Genomic DNA, 15,589 nt, shown 5'->3' with positions numbered 1-15,589 from the left:
TCACCTTGTAGATTAATCTTATTTAGAAAAATTTACTTAAACATCTTTAAGTAAATGTTCAACTTTTTTTAACTGTAGGTAAGTAATCGTCCATAAAAATGATGTTTCTGATATTTTTGATCAAGATTAACAAAAAAAGGTGATATTTTGTAAAAAGAAAATGTTCTAACTTAACTAAACTTAATATTAATGTGTAATACAGTACTTTTAATTGTGATTGTTAGTTAGTTATTGATTGGAAATAAATTATTTATTACTTTAATAAACATATTCCTTTTAGTAATGAAAAAGAATAATATATCTTTGTTAACTTTTGGAACCTAACCCTATGTTTTGCAATAGTCTTTTATTTCATATAGCATGAATTTGTATAATACGGCTCTTTTTCGGAACGTAACTACTGTGTTATACGAGGAGTACCTGTATATAAATACAATGGGAATAGATATGAGGGTCTAATGGGTCTAGATTCCCTGATGCTAAGCATTGTAAACAGTTTGTTCTATGATACTGTTAAATATTAAATTAGTTTTGAGAATTCAATCAAGTTACATGATTAAATTCTTGAGATTAATTTATCACTTTTATTCTCTTTGCACAATGACTATTATGTAGAGACTGGAGACTGAAATATATCCATCATGTCTTAATTCAAAAATTAATATTTCTAATACTATGGAGAATATTAATGTTAATAAAACTACCATGAATGCATGACATTTTCTTTCTTTTTTCAGTGACTTTGGATCACCAAAAAATTCTGCGTATGTCCTGAATGTATTTTAAATTTCTGATTAATCAACTCTTTATAAGCTCTAAATCATTCCGAACATTAAATTATATAATGCTGAATAAATTCTAAAATTTAAATAATAAACAATTAATAAAAAACAACAAAAGAATTACTTTCAAACATTTATAATTTGAACCAGAAGGCCTTACCAAAGCAATTTTATATACTTTTTAGATAGATAAGAGCCTGTAGTGGACTGAATTGGCATTTTTGCGTCAACATCTTTGATTCAGAAATAATTATCTGGAAAATGACGAAAGGTCAATGCAGCATTTTTGGATTTACAAAAAGGCATTTGGTTTCATTTCTATTGAGAAACTTTATTTAAAATTAAAAGATAATAAACCTGACAAAAAGCTTATAAATTTAATTAGCTAATTGTTTGGATTCTATAAAATAACAGTAAGATATGGTCAATACCAATCTTTTGACGTTCAAAACAAGCCCCTCTCTGCTACAGGGAGAGTCTCTATCTTCCTATTCATTCAATTTTATGATTCTTGGTTTTGACAAAATATTTGAGATAAAAGAATCCTTAAGGATAAAATTATACATTCAGTGCAATATGCAGCTGATGTGGTATTGGTATTGCCCTTGAAGGCTGGTTTACAGAGAATATTGACCTTGGCAAATTCATATTTTGAAATAATAAATATAAAAATAAATGTAGAGGACTAAGATCACGATTTTTCATAATGGTGGAGTTTTGTGTAAAAAGGAATCTAACTTTTATTTAAAGAATACGAGATTAAGAACAAAAAACAAATTCTCGTAATTAGTTATAATTTTAACTCCAATGCTGACATTTTCAAGGGCAGACAGTTAAAACTTTGAAAATCATAAATCACCTAAATTTTTTAATGGTTAACTTAAAAATAAATAAAATTCGGACCCATTATATATTATTTAATTCTGTAGTGACGAATGCTGCATGCTATGCTCTATTTGGGGAACAGAATGGATAAGTAGAATAGAAATGATTCAAGTTATATTTTTAAAATTGTTTAATTTGACAATGAGGCTGAGTTAAACAGAATAAAATTATAACAATGTTTAGTTTCACAAATTGTCAAATGGCATAACTCAGAACTCATTACTTTTCTAATAGACAAGCTAGAAATATTGGCTAAGCAAGAATTATAAAAACAATTGGTATAATAATTTCTCAGCAATGTTTGCTACTTATGGTGTATCACCGATTATATTTTCATTGTCAATTGAGGATCAGAAATGTGGAAATCAAAATTTAATGGATAAGTGGTTAATATGATGATGCAAGAAAAAAAGTGTCTGAATAAGTCTAATGGTAGTTACTAAACATGATATCAAGGTATAATTTCTTTTCCTTCATCTATTATTTTTATGTATTTTCAAATCCTATTCAAAGTGAAGAAATTTGTTATACAGTTGAGACTAAACAGCTCTACTTGTCAAATAATAAAGAGGTTTTTGTGAATGGATAAATGCTTACATTGGTGCTGTGAACAGATGTTAGTTCTTTTCATTTATTTTATATCTGTACTAAATATCAGAATCTAAGACAATGTTTTTGAGTTATTATTGCTTCTTGAGAGAATTTTATGGGATGATTTAAATAATATTATTGTTCAGTTAATGACTAAATTATATATATATATATTTCATTAATTCAATGAAAGTATTAAAAGAAATGTGACGTTAAAAAGATATTAACAAACAACATAAGTTCTGTTGCTAAACTAATTAAATACATATAAAGAATATTGTAATATTATGTAAACTCTGTATAAAAGGAAAAAATCCCTAATGCATAAATAAAGATTTGATTTGATAGACAAGAGAAGAACCTACTCATAATGCCAAACTAATTTTGTGTTAGTTTCAAATTACATATATATTTAATTAATAAAACTTTCTTGGAGATTTCTACAATAATAATTAAAAAAAACAATAAAAAAAATAAAGTTTGATACATTGCTATTTGATATAAATAAAATCCATAATAAAATATTCAATGAAAATCTATCAGTCTTAACTTGAGATAAGTGAATAAGTGATAAGTGAATCAATTATAATAAACTAGAAATAAAAAAAAATGATATTTTGATATTTATTTATTAATATAAATTTTAGATGCCATATTACATGAAAGAAAAGCCTTTTCCATGCAAGAAGTAATAAATTTCTATATTATTTTTATATTATGTTTTTGTTTTGACATTTTTTTTCAAAAAGTTTTGACAGATATATTTTTTAAATATTAAATATAAATATTTTTGTAAAAAAATAACTTTTAAAATATCAACATAAAAGATTTTAAAATAACAAAGACATATTTACAACAAAATACATCTTTCTTATACTTTTAATCTTGTTCTTCTCTTTATATATTAATTCAGTAATTCTACTTATGATTTCTAAACTAAAATGTACATTTAATATAAATTTAGTGAAATATTTAATGTAATACTTAAAGAAAAAGTAATTATTTACTAGGAAAAATTAACTTTAAATTACTTTAGAGAATAGCGAGGTTGAGGCCAAGGTTTTAAACGTGAAGACGTGTACGTCGGACGTTCAGCGCCACTTTCCTGTAAGCCTAGAAGTTTGACAATGGCGTTTGGAAAGTCAGTGGAATCGTGCTCGACATTCCAAACGCCATTGTCAAACTTCTAGGCTTACAGGAAAGTGGCGCTCAACGTCCGACGCATACATTTTCGCGTTTAAAACTTCGGTCTCGACCTCGCTACTAATTTTTAATTAAACAAAAACATAATATAAAACGATATAAAAATGTATTACTTATGCATGAAAAAGGGGGAAATTAAAAACCATAAATGTTTTAAATTACTAAGAATACAAACAATTAATATTATTACTTGTATCTACTGACAATGTTTTTCATTTTTTATCCTTGTAGAAACTCAATATACAAAAATAATTTCTTTTTATATCTATGTAAAACATTAAAAATATCTACTTAAAAAGTATAAATTTAATTAATACTATAATTTTAAAAAATGACATTAATATTTTTTTTTCTAAGTGTTACTTTGCTATAAAAAATAATTGTGATTAAAATTATTTATTCATTTTTTGTTAAAGTCTTACTTCTTAAAATCAAATTTTTCTTTATAAATAAAATTAATCTATATTTAATAAACAATTGATAATTTTTAATCTCTAATTCAGTTCATTATTTATTAAAAGAGAAAAACTGTTCTAGATGAAAATCTACGGAACAAAAGACCGATAAAAATGAAACTGGACATAAAGTAGTAACAATGCTTCGGTTGATTGCTCTTGATCAATGCCAGAATCAAGAAAAAGTCATTACTAATGTCACCTAAAATAACAGAAGAATCTCTAATTGATGCTGTTCTTAGAGAATCAGAAGACAGAAGAGTGCAATGTACGCAAATATTCTTATAATACACAATATTCAAGAGAAGTTCTTTGCTCAAAGTAAACTGAATTCGGATCATACAAATAATAAACAACAAAGTTCCACAGATAAAACAATTTGCTGTTATTGTGCCCTTATTTAAAAGTAATACAATAATTTTTTTTTATCAAGGAACAAATTCACTATTAGAGCTGAAGAATTTCGGATTCATCCATCATCTAATTGATTTCTAATGAATTTTGCAAAAGATTTGTAAAAGAAAACACTGTTTACATACTGAACTGTTGATTCATATCTTCTTGGATAAAAATATTAAATTTATAAACATTACACCTCTATTAAAAATGCCAGATTAGTTAGATTTTATCAAATGTTTACACTTTTATGATGATAAGTTTATCTAATTTTCTATAAAAAGAAATGTTCACATACACAGTTAACTCCTTAAAATTATCTCATTCCTCTTAATGCCCACAGGGCAAAAGGAATGACGATATTACCTCAAAAATACTCTTCAAATTTCATACTTTTATAAATATATAAATGAAATCAAAGATTAATACATAATAAATTAATTTATATTAAACATATATAGTAAACTAATAAAGTATTATAACAATAAAATGTGCAGCTAGCAAATTTAATTTTTATTTTAATATGGTATAGGGAAAAGGAGATTGGTATTAATCATTTATTAATATAATAATAAATCTATTAATGACACAACAGATAATGGGTATATTAAAACAGAAAATTTTGATAAGGTATGTGAAAACATTTTCTAACTTTTAAATGTTGATACTTTAATGTTTGAGGTTTAAATTTTACCTGAAGTTTGTATATTTCCAACACAAATTACCATTAAATTCTCATTTGTTAATGTTCTTTCCTTTCAGAGAGTACTGCATGATACATCAACAAAATAAAAGATATATAATATTAATCTATAAATTATGTAATAAATCTTTGATTAAAACATCATCAAATGTCTACATAAAATTGATTTATTAAAATTATCAACAAGCAAAAAAATGATTACAAATTAATAATAATTGAAAAACATTTAATACGTATTTAATTTTTATTCATTTTTTCGCCTATAATTTCAATAAATCAATTTTATCTTTCTTACATTACAAATTTACAAAAAAGCATTCATAAAAATTTAATGTAGAATGTGTACGTAATAAAATTAGTTTTAAGTAATATTAACCATTATTTGTCACATCTTTTTAAATAATTAGAAAAAAAAAAAAGAAATTCTAAATACACAGTTTAAAAGTGGCTTACCTTATAATTTGATTTCATATTTTAGTCAGAAAACAAAATCGCTCATTACAATTTAATACTGTAAACTATTTTACCAATGCAGTTTTTAAACAATTGTAACGTGATAACACGAATACAGAAATAGTTCTACTTCACGCCAAGATTACCAACAAAACTTATCTAAAATTCCAAACACCGAATTTCATATTTTATCATAATTAAACAATAATTCTGCAGGAAATCCTGTTAAAGCAAAGTAAGTTTTCAACAAATCTGATATTTTTTTTCTTCTTGTTTTTGCTGTTCTATATATCAGTTTACTTCCATATGTGTCCAATTTTCAAATTGTTTTTCAATGAATTTTAAATTAAAAACATATTCATGTGAAATAGATAATAACTAATATACTCTTTCCCATACATTTTAAATCATGGTGTTAAAATGTAAAGTAGTTTCTTGTTTGTTATATTTTTCTAAAGAACTTGGAATTGTTTTCACATTAATTAAGTTTAGCATTTGTTTTTCAATTAAAAAAAATCCACTTGTGTAATTATAATGATGTTTTTTTTAATAAAAAACTATTAATTAATTTGTATAACTGCTTGATTATAATATATAAAAAAAAAAACAAGGAAGTGAATGTAATGCAATATGTATTTAAATGGTAACTGTGGAGAAGAAAAGTTATGGGTTTTGGAGTTAAAAATTGGAGAAGAAAAACAATATTTTGAACGAAAAACTTTTTTTAATGCGTATAAATAAATGAAAAATTGTCTATGGCAATTAACATATTTTAATGTCTGCTTCCAAATTAGTCGATATTTTGTATTTTGGACTCTGTTATTGTATAATTTATCCTTTATTTTATTCTAATGCGTTTTTATTACAATACCGTAACTTTTATTTACTTACTTTTTTATTTTCGTGTGTTGGCATCTTCGACTAAAATACAGGCGAGAAATTGTTATAGTTTCGACACCAGGTGACGCTTTTTAATTTTTAAATTAATAAGTAGAAAACACGTGACTAGTGTCTACTTTGACTGGCCCATTGCTATCGTTCTAAGAAGTTTGGAAACTTAAATTAAACAGTTATTTAGATTTATAAAAGCAGTTTCTATTGAGGTGAATTAGTTAAGTTTGTGGTACGTTTATAGTTTTGTATCATGCATCACACCTGTATAGACTTTAGATAACAGGTGAAATTTGTCAAAGAAAAACAAACTTTTCACTCGCTTGAAAATTATAATTAAGCATGTAAAATAAAATTTTATGCATTTACCATAATTCCAAAAACAGTGTGTATGTATTTAGTTTTCGTCATAGAAGTAGTGTATAGGCCTATATACGATTCCTATTATTGTACATAAATTACTTCACATTTTCGTAACTAATTAATAAAATATATGCAGTTATTGATCTAATAAACGCCAAAGTATTAATTTATAAATATACATGACAAATTTAATCAGCAATTCGAATATTTATTTTTATTAAAACAATTTTACTTTAAAAATTTCAGTTAGAACAATGAAAATAAAAGGTTTTTTTCTTAAACAAACGACCGATGTAATTTCCTAAATAGAATTTATTTATTATTTTATATTTTGAATTTATAATGATTTTTAAAGAATTAAAAGTTATAATTTTGAAGACCTTTGTAATAAAATATTTAAATTTGATCAAGCTTGATGATTTCGAAAGAATCTAAATCGACTTCTGATGGAAGATTATTTTCGGACGTATTCTGTGCTTTAGTTTCTCCTTTATCCGTTTTATTGTTCCCCGTTTCTTTTATGTTATTTTGATCCTTGTTTTTATCACGTTTGTTTATGATGATACGAGAATAATTTATCTTAGAGATGCGAGACAAACGACCGAAAAATGATCTGCGATTTTTCAAGCCATAAGCTTTCTTCGATCGAAAACTTTTCAAGATTTTTCTTTTCTTGTGCTTTCGTTTCTTGTGTTTTTCTTCGTGTTGAATTTTCTCTACTTCCTTTGAATTTAAATCATTTCCACTATTATTGTTTGAAGATGGTAGCCAAATGACGGCGTAATAATTTTCGATAATTTCTAATAGATATGTCTGAAGAGCGCGTGAAAATGATTGTATGTCGGTGCCACGCCCTTGAAGGTTTTCGATACTGTCAACTTGATAATCATCTTCAAAGTTTTCAAACAATTCGAAATTAAAATTTTCCATTAGAATAGATAAAAAGATCATTTTTACCAGAACTAAAAGCATAAAGAATGTATGAATACCGAGAAAAAATCTACACAACTTTTGCCGTAAAGAATTTGAAACTTTCGAATTGCATTCGTTTGTGGAATAGAAAGTGCATTCCGAAAAACTAGAATTACTTATGAGAGTAGGAAGCTCGTTCATGTTCCCATCTTCCAAATTATTCTGAGGAGATTTGAAAAGTTCCTCTAACTGAAAATCATCCCAGTTCTTTATGTCATTCCAGTAGTATTCATTAATAAGTCTATCATCCGATTCACTTTCTGATTTGTCTCCCAGAAAACACATTTCTTCCTTGTTTGTAAGTAATCGAAGATTGTTATTACATTCTCCGTTTTTCGTGTATTGCGCTAAAGAATTTGGACGGGCGGTGACTCTAGCAAACAGGAACCAGACGAGATTTAAAGTGAACCCGAGTCGGAATGCCATTATTTTAATATCAAGATGATAGACAAACTGAAATCTTATAAAATTTGAATAGTTTCGGATATTCAAGCTAACAGAATTCTCTGGCACCTTTCGTTGTTAATTAAGTATTAATAAAACTTATTGTTAAAAACAAAAGAAATCTATAACAATGAGAATACTTTCTAAATTAAATCGTATCTTTTTTTTTTTTTTTTTTTAACTCTTTCCGCCCTGTGGGCACTAAGAGGGCCTCTTTTAGTAGGCCCATTATGGGTTCGGCCAGGCCCACAATAGGGCGACCGGGTGGTGAGGGACGGGGCCCGACATATCCGAACGGACCACCCCCCGAAAAATTCCTGGGGATTATTCGACCCGTTCGGATTCGATCCCGGGTCCCCCAGAGCGGTAGGCTGCCACCTTTACCGCTCGGCCATCCGGCCGTCAAATAGTGACAGCAGCACCCGGTATTCCCAGGTCGTCTCCGTCCCAAGTACTGACCGGGCCCGACGCTGCTTGACTTCGGTGATCGGACGAGAACCGGTATTTTCAGCGTGGTATGGCCGCTGTCGAATTAAATCGTATCTAGATATATTATCATTAATTATATAATACTATTTTCAAGATGTTTATTTTGAAGATTTATAATGTCATTAAAATTAACAAAATAAACTGTAAAGACTTTTCTAATTTCAAATTAAATTAATTTTTATTGAAGTGAATGAAAGTTCAAAGTTTTATTAAACGATATCGTAAAACTTTATTATCTAAAGAAAATGATAACATTTCTTGGAAAATGTTTTTATCTTTAAGTAATTGCACGATCTCATTAAATACAGTATTTATGAATTTATAATTCAAATCAAATAATTGTATAAAACTGAGAGCCAGATGGTCCTCCAGGTCAAAGATGGCGAACCTTTTTTGAGTTCACCTGCCATATAGTAAGCTTTAAAGTTGTTTATGAGTGCCAAATTTTTAGAATTCGAATAACGATATTCAGGGCCGGATTTACCAATCCAGGGGCCCTGGGCACAAATTCGTTCGGGGCCCTTTAAGAGTAGGCAAATTTGATGATTTCGAAAATTTACACAAAATACTGTACTTTCAATTAGATTTGAACTAGGAAGTTGTAAATTTCATTTAAAAATAAGGTTATTGTAAACATACATATATTTTATTGTGTAAAACTAATTATTTTAATTTAACTGAAAAATACCTATGTGAAATTTTTTCCCGAAATTTTCCGATGTTTCATAGGTTTTTTCCCAGGTTTGGTTTTCTCTGCCTGTTGCCCTCATGATAAGGCCACACTAGGCTGTCGCGGTAATAGAAAAAAAAATTGTTTAAACATAATTTTTTTTTAGTTTTGTGGGGGCCCCGATTTTGTGGGGGCCCTGGGCACAGGCTCCAAATGCCCTTATGTAAATCCGGCCCTGACGATATTTAAAGAAATTAAACGACTGTGCTTTAATTACAATAAGTGCAAAAAGGCTGGCTGAAAAACCGTAAGAATGATTGAAAAGGACAGATGATAAATCGAAATTGTATCTGTTACGTGCCAGATGATTATTCCTTACGATGCCACTTTGGGCACGCGTGCCATAGATTCGTCACCCTGCACTAGGTGATCCGAGATCGAATCGGGCAAGCAACCCAAAGAATTTTTCGGATGTGGTTTGTCGGGTCTCGTCCCTCACCACCCGGACACCCCATGGTGAGCCTAGTCGAACCCACGATTGGTATGCGAAAGGGCCTCTCGGTGCTCACAGGGCGGAATAACAATAATAATAATAATAAAACAGAAAAATATATTTTCTATTAAAACTGCAATCTCATTAAAATTTAAAAACAAAAATTTTGAAATTTAAAAATATTTCTCGAGTAACTAATGTTAAAATTAACTTTTATAAATCCGAATTCATGCTTAATGTAAATTCATTCGATTATTAATAAATTATATTTAATTATTATGCTATTTAACAGTTTTTACGAATGAAAATATAATGTAAAATACTTTACGGTGCATACGTAATTATTGTGTTTTATCAAGCATAACGTCAACATGCATAATTGCGTGCACAAACGTCATAATAACTATTTTTAAATTTTTAATCTTCAGCGATTACGTACAATTACATTTATCGAAACCGCGAGTATATTGTTTTATGCCGTCTTTCGTTAACTAAGAAATTATAATATGAAGAATTTTATATTTTTCCTCGGAAATTAAATGTAAGAGTACAATAAATTTAAATGTATTTCAGTTTTACTGTGTTTAAATTTATATAATGGAATTTACAGCGGTAAAGATGTAAAACAATTCAACAGATAACACCATTCTACTGTATTTTAAAAATAGGACGGTATTAGGATATAAAATAAAATTTAAATAATTTTAAAATTTATAGAACGTACACGAACTTATTTATAAGCATTTAAAACCATTAAAATAATCGCCATATTTTTTACGCTGGTTTCGACCGCAAAGGCGTAACAATCGCCATCTCGAGCTTCCGCGCCGAATACTACCGGTTGTCACGGAAACAGTCTTACGTCATAAGGCGTTTGCACGAGACGTATAAAAGTGCGTTTAAAATTCTCGTTCCATTTAGCGCGCTAATTTAGAGAGAGAAACGAGAATCATGAGCAAGCCAAAAGTTTTCGTCACAAGACCCGACGTCCCCAAAGAAGGGATCGATCTACTTAAAGCAAAGTAAGGTTTTTTACATTATCGTACGGAATTTTGACATTCAAATGCCACTTTTATTACAAAAAAAATCACCACGTGGAGGGGAGAAAGCCAAGGGGGAGCCATCAAAACGGGTAATATCGATTTACGTATTGGCAAATGGATAAAATGATTAATTTGTCGAGACAGAATGGAAAACCGAAAGGAGAAACGAGCGATTTTGAACGGGCAGGGAAGATCACCCCGGAAAAGCAAAGGTCAAATGAAGGTCAAGTGAAGGTGAAAAGGCAGACTATGTCTAAGAACAGAATTGGGATCAGACCGTTACTCCCCGTTATCCTTTCCCCTCCATCATTTCCTCCGTTTCTCATTTATTAACTCGTCTTTTAAATTTGCTTTGTTATTTAAATATATATATATATATATATATATATATATATATATATTTTTAAAAACGTTTTATAAATTTTATGAGGGCGTCTGACGTAAAAATGCCACGTGATCAACTCGATGCTTAAGTGGAAACGTTTTATACAGTATTATATAGGTTAATAACGTTTGGTATACGTAATATTTTGCTGGTACAAGTATATAATTAATAATTTTATATTCTACATTTTAAAGTGTAAAATTTTTAATGTTTATTACATACATTAAAACCCGTGTAAGCTGGAATCGCACGGTATCGAATATTTTTCCCGTTTAGGCAGGTTCCGTTTTGGACAGGTTTATATATATATAAACCTGTCCAAAACTGGTAAACATATAATAATACACATTAAAAATGTTAATGTTTATTTTATGTATATATGTATATATACAGACTTGTGTAGATATAAAAATATACATTAAAACACACACATATTTTGAAAATGTATGTTTTAATATATTACATTTTCACAGTTGAAAAAATTCAAAAAGATTCTATTTATAAATATATTAACATACCACTTAAATATAAGTTGAAGTTAAATAAATTCTTTTAAGTCATTTAACGCGAATTGAGTTTCTTTATAGATGAATAAATGTATATTTTATTCTTTTTGTGGCCCACCAGTGCCAAGTGGTTTTCGTACCCTGAACACTGGGAGTTCGGTCATGTGTTCGCGTCTCGCTCGGAGTTTTCCGGGTTTTCTCCACGCCTAAATAGGTGCCAGTTTCCCTTAAAAAGACCTCCCGGAAGGCACCCCCCTAGGCAGATCGCCCAAGTGTTGCGTTGCCGTAACTTAAACAATATTATTTTTGTTTCTACTAAAATGCATATTCGGCATGAATTTTATTTTCGATTTTAAAATCCGCGTTTCCAGTGTTTATAAAAATAATTAAAAGTCGGGCAAAATTATTTGATTCTTTTTAAATAAATAAATAAATAAAGTTTTAATATTGGGTTTAAAACATCTCAAATTTCCTGTTTTGTGTCTTCAGGAAATTTTTAATGCAGTTCATTACCTCACTGAAAAATTCTAAACTTCCTGTTCTGATGCAATAGCATAATTTATGGCATTGTGTATGTCAGAAATACAATTGCAGAGGAAATACTTTTCGCTTTACAATGTTTTCTCAGTAAATTTGCAATCGTACATGCGAGGGGAGTGTACTGTATATTATCTAATTTACAAGTCTATAAAATTATTTAATGAAGATAAAAATAGTGTTTAATTATTTTATAAAAGCAATGATAATGAAGAATTATGTTAATATTAATAAATTTATTATTTGTTTATTTTAATCTTCAGATGGATTGGTTTTGTCGATATAAAGGACGGTTCAAAGTCTGAACTGTTATCTTAGAAAAATAACGCTAATTTACAACCTTTAGAACGATATATCATAATGTCACGGTCGTTGCCATTATCAGTTTGTCTATGAGCATCTGTCAGACTCGGACTTCTAAAGTTTATAAAATTAATCACGGATGCGATAATAGTTTATACGTACTAAAAACGGGTCGCCACTTTATTGTAAAATATGAACATTTTTCAAGTGCTATCTGTTAAGAAGTTTACAACCTTGAATAGACTAAACGTTTTTGTAGCCCGTGCCAATTGCACGTCCTTCTTGAGAACAACCTTGAGTGTTATAACCTTGCCACTGATTTAAAGTCACCTCTTTATCGTCTTCAATTAACCAATTTTTCTATTTCAGTCAGGTCATATGTGCATTCCGTATCGATAATATTTGATGCCTTCTAAAGTATAAAATATTCGGGCGATGAATATGGCATTTCGTATATTTTAAAGAGACGTGGCTTTATCTATGGAGTATACACTATTGTTTCTCTGCAAAATACACGCAGGACATCAATAAAATCGAGCCATTATGTAATTAAAAGAATCTCTAGTCACGAAATTCATTAAAAGATTCATTGTTTTCTGTTTTAAATATTCAGATATGACGTAGAAATCTACGATCAACTCGCACCCATCACCCATGAAGCCTTATTAAAAGGAGTGAAAGGTGTAGATGCCTTATATTGTCTTCTTACTGACAAGGTTGATAAAGAAGTAATTGAAACTGCCGGTGAGTCTAGACGTATTGTTTAATTGAAAATCATTCACCCATAAAAACAAAACTAATTTTAAACGTTATAAAATTGTATAATATATTATAAATATTCGAAAGTATAGATTAAGGTAGAAAGTTTTTTTTTTAAAAAAATGTATTTATCCAACTTATCTAAGTACTTAGTATTAAGTAACGCCAGCAGATAGTCAATAGAAAAAATCAATATCGTCTGCAGTCTGTCATTGCTCTCTCCTTTTAACGATCCATAAGATAGAATTATGATTTCGGAAATAATATAAATTACAGTGTATAACTTTTATTATTTTGATGATAATTTAGAATCATTGCTTTAACATTTATGTATTAAATCAATGTATAACTTTTTAAAATGCTTCAATTAGGACCTCAGCTGAAGATAATTGCAACGATGTCCGTGGGTTACGACCATATTGATATCCAAGAATGTAAAAATAGGTACATATTTTTTGCTTGAAAATCATAATTAATAAAGATAATAATTGGATATTTATCGATTTATAGTCCGAAAAATAGCGAGGTTGAGGCCGAAGTTTTCAACGCGAAAACTTGTATGTCGGACGTTTAGCGCCGCTTTCCTGTAAGTCTAGAAGTTTGGCAATGGCGTTTGGAATGTCGAGCTTGATTCCACTGACTTTCCAAACGTCATTGCCAAACTTCTAGGCTTACAGAAAAGCGGCGCTCAACGTCCGACGTACACGTTTTTGCGTTAAAAACTTCGGCCTCAACCTGCTAATATATATAAACTAAAAATATATTTTTTAATAGAAATATTCACGTTACCAACACTCCCGATGTTTCTACCGACTCCGTAGCAGAAATGACAGTTACACTTTTGTTGGCTTCTGGAAGAAGACTGATGGATGCCGCTTGTGCAATCAAAAAGTATTCTATAAGTGAAAGATGAAAATATTTGTTTCTATAAGATTTAAATTAAAAAAATAATATATTAACTTCAGGGGAGAATGGGTTTATGCTTGGAGTCCTGTTTGGTTGTGTGGACAAGGATTAACTGATTCAGTTGTAGGCATTGTTGGAATGGGAAGAATAGGTAAGCTTTTCTCACGAATTCAAGCATTGAACTCGTGAGAATTACTCGTGTTGAAGCGCAATTTTCTTTCCTAATTTATTAGGACAAGCTGTGATGAAGAGGCTTTTGCCTTTTGGTGTTAAGAAGGTATTATACTACGACGTCTTTCATCCAATTAAACCAGGTACAAAATTTATCGCAACGATTGATATTAATTTATTAGTTCATTTTAATAAATTGGAAAGTATTTTCTAGCCGAGGATATGGGAGCGCAATATGTTACTGTAGAAGAATTATTGAAACAGTCCGATTTTGTCGTTGCAATGTGCAATCTTTCCGATGAAACAAGAGAAATGTTCAATGCCAAAGCCTTCAGTTTAATGAAACCTACGGCAGTTTTCATCAATACTAGCAGGTACCAATGATTAGATTGCTTTTTGACATATTTTTTCCTTCCTTTTACGTTAACACCTGTTCCGTTTTTATAGGGGAGGTGTAGTACATCAAGATGATTTGTACGATGCATTAAAGAACGGCAAAATCAGAGCCGCCGGAATCGATGTGACTGTACCGGAACCTCTACCTTCGGATCATAAACTATTGACTCTACCGAACCTAAGTAAGTGTTATCCGGAAATTTTCTAAAATCACTACTTGTAAAACAAAACCTAAGTTATTCCATGCGTGTGTTATAGTTGTTACTCCACACGTTGGAAGCGCAGAGATGTCGGCTAGGATTAAGATGGCCACCATGGCAGCTGAAAATATTATCAACGTCATAGAAGGAAAACCTCCTAACACTCCAATTCGCATGCCATAAGAAAACTAGGCCTTAATTTCTCGCTTCGAGAATGCATTTATTGTTAAAACACGTCATCAGTTAATTGTTGAAAAATCTACCCGATCGTGTTAGTAAATTTGAATCAAAAGAAAAATTTTTTTCTATAATTCGATGTTCTATTACGTAATAAAGTTCGCCTCATATAGATTATTTTCAATGCCATTGATTCAGCATTTTTTAAAAAATATTTCCCGTAATACGTCACGTATCAATTTTGAAACTTTCTTATTTAGATGCACGTAAAATGCATTAAACCTTTCACTTGAAATTGCTAAGAATTAGAACTTTGATCGTCCATTTGTCCGTGTGTATTTATTTAATACCTAGAAAATCATTTTAGATAAAAACCTTAAAGTTTAAAATTCATTTTAACAATACAACATAAAATT

At 29.3% G+C, this 15,589-nt stretch overlaps 2 protein-coding genes and 1 non-coding gene across 4 annotated transcripts in view; 1 reads left to right on the top strand and 2 right to left on the bottom strand.

The window, feature by feature from the left end:
* The window catches only part of LOC136969292 (UTP--glucose-1-phosphate uridylyltransferase-like), a 32,723-nt gene extending 26,250 nt beyond the window's left edge, over window positions 1-6,473 (bottom strand). Inside the window, exon 1 of one of the 2 annotated variants that reach the window (XM_067263403.1) lies at window positions 6,360-6,473. In XM_067263403.1, the coding sequence (XP_067119504.1) occupies window positions 6,360-6,383 (24 nt within the window). In that variant the 5' untranslated portion in view covers window positions 6,384-6,473. Of the gene's footprint in view, window positions 1-5,468; window positions 5,562-6,359 lie in introns of those variants that run through there. The other variant, XM_067263404.1, reaches the window with a different exon arrangement.
* A 2,075-nt stretch (window positions 6,474-8,548) lies between these two features.
* LOC136969355 (5S ribosomal RNA) lies at window positions 8,549-8,667 on the bottom strand. The gene has a single exon (XR_010879810.1). It is a non-coding gene; the product is annotated as a 5S ribosomal RNA (ribosomal RNA).
* A 1,976-nt stretch (window positions 8,668-10,643) lies between these two features.
* Window positions 10,644-15,350, top strand: LOC136969291 (glyoxylate reductase/hydroxypyruvate reductase-like). Its single transcript, XM_067263402.1, has 9 exons — window positions 10,644-10,812; window positions 13,178-13,308; window positions 13,695-13,767; window positions 14,098-14,214; window positions 14,289-14,380; window positions 14,463-14,543; window positions 14,615-14,774; window positions 14,848-14,978; window positions 15,055-15,350. Exons 1-9 carry the CDS (start codon window positions 10,742-10,744, stop codon window positions 15,177-15,179), a joined length of 981 nt encoding a protein of 326 aa, XP_067119503.1. The 5' UTR covers window positions 10,644-10,741; the 3' UTR covers window positions 15,180-15,350.
* The last annotated feature ends 239 nt before the right edge of the window (window positions 15,351-15,589 follow it).

Source organism: Centruroides vittatus, unplaced genomic scaffold, assembly GCF_030686945.1.
Source record: "Centruroides vittatus isolate TY-2023 unplaced genomic scaffold, ASM3068694v2 contig_1776, whole genome shotgun sequence".
Taxonomy (NCBI): Eukaryota; Metazoa; Arthropoda; class Arachnida; order Scorpiones; family Buthidae; genus Centruroides; species Centruroides vittatus.
Note: the sequence above shows the minus strand (reverse complement) of the source record. Positions and strands in the feature narration are given on the sequence as shown.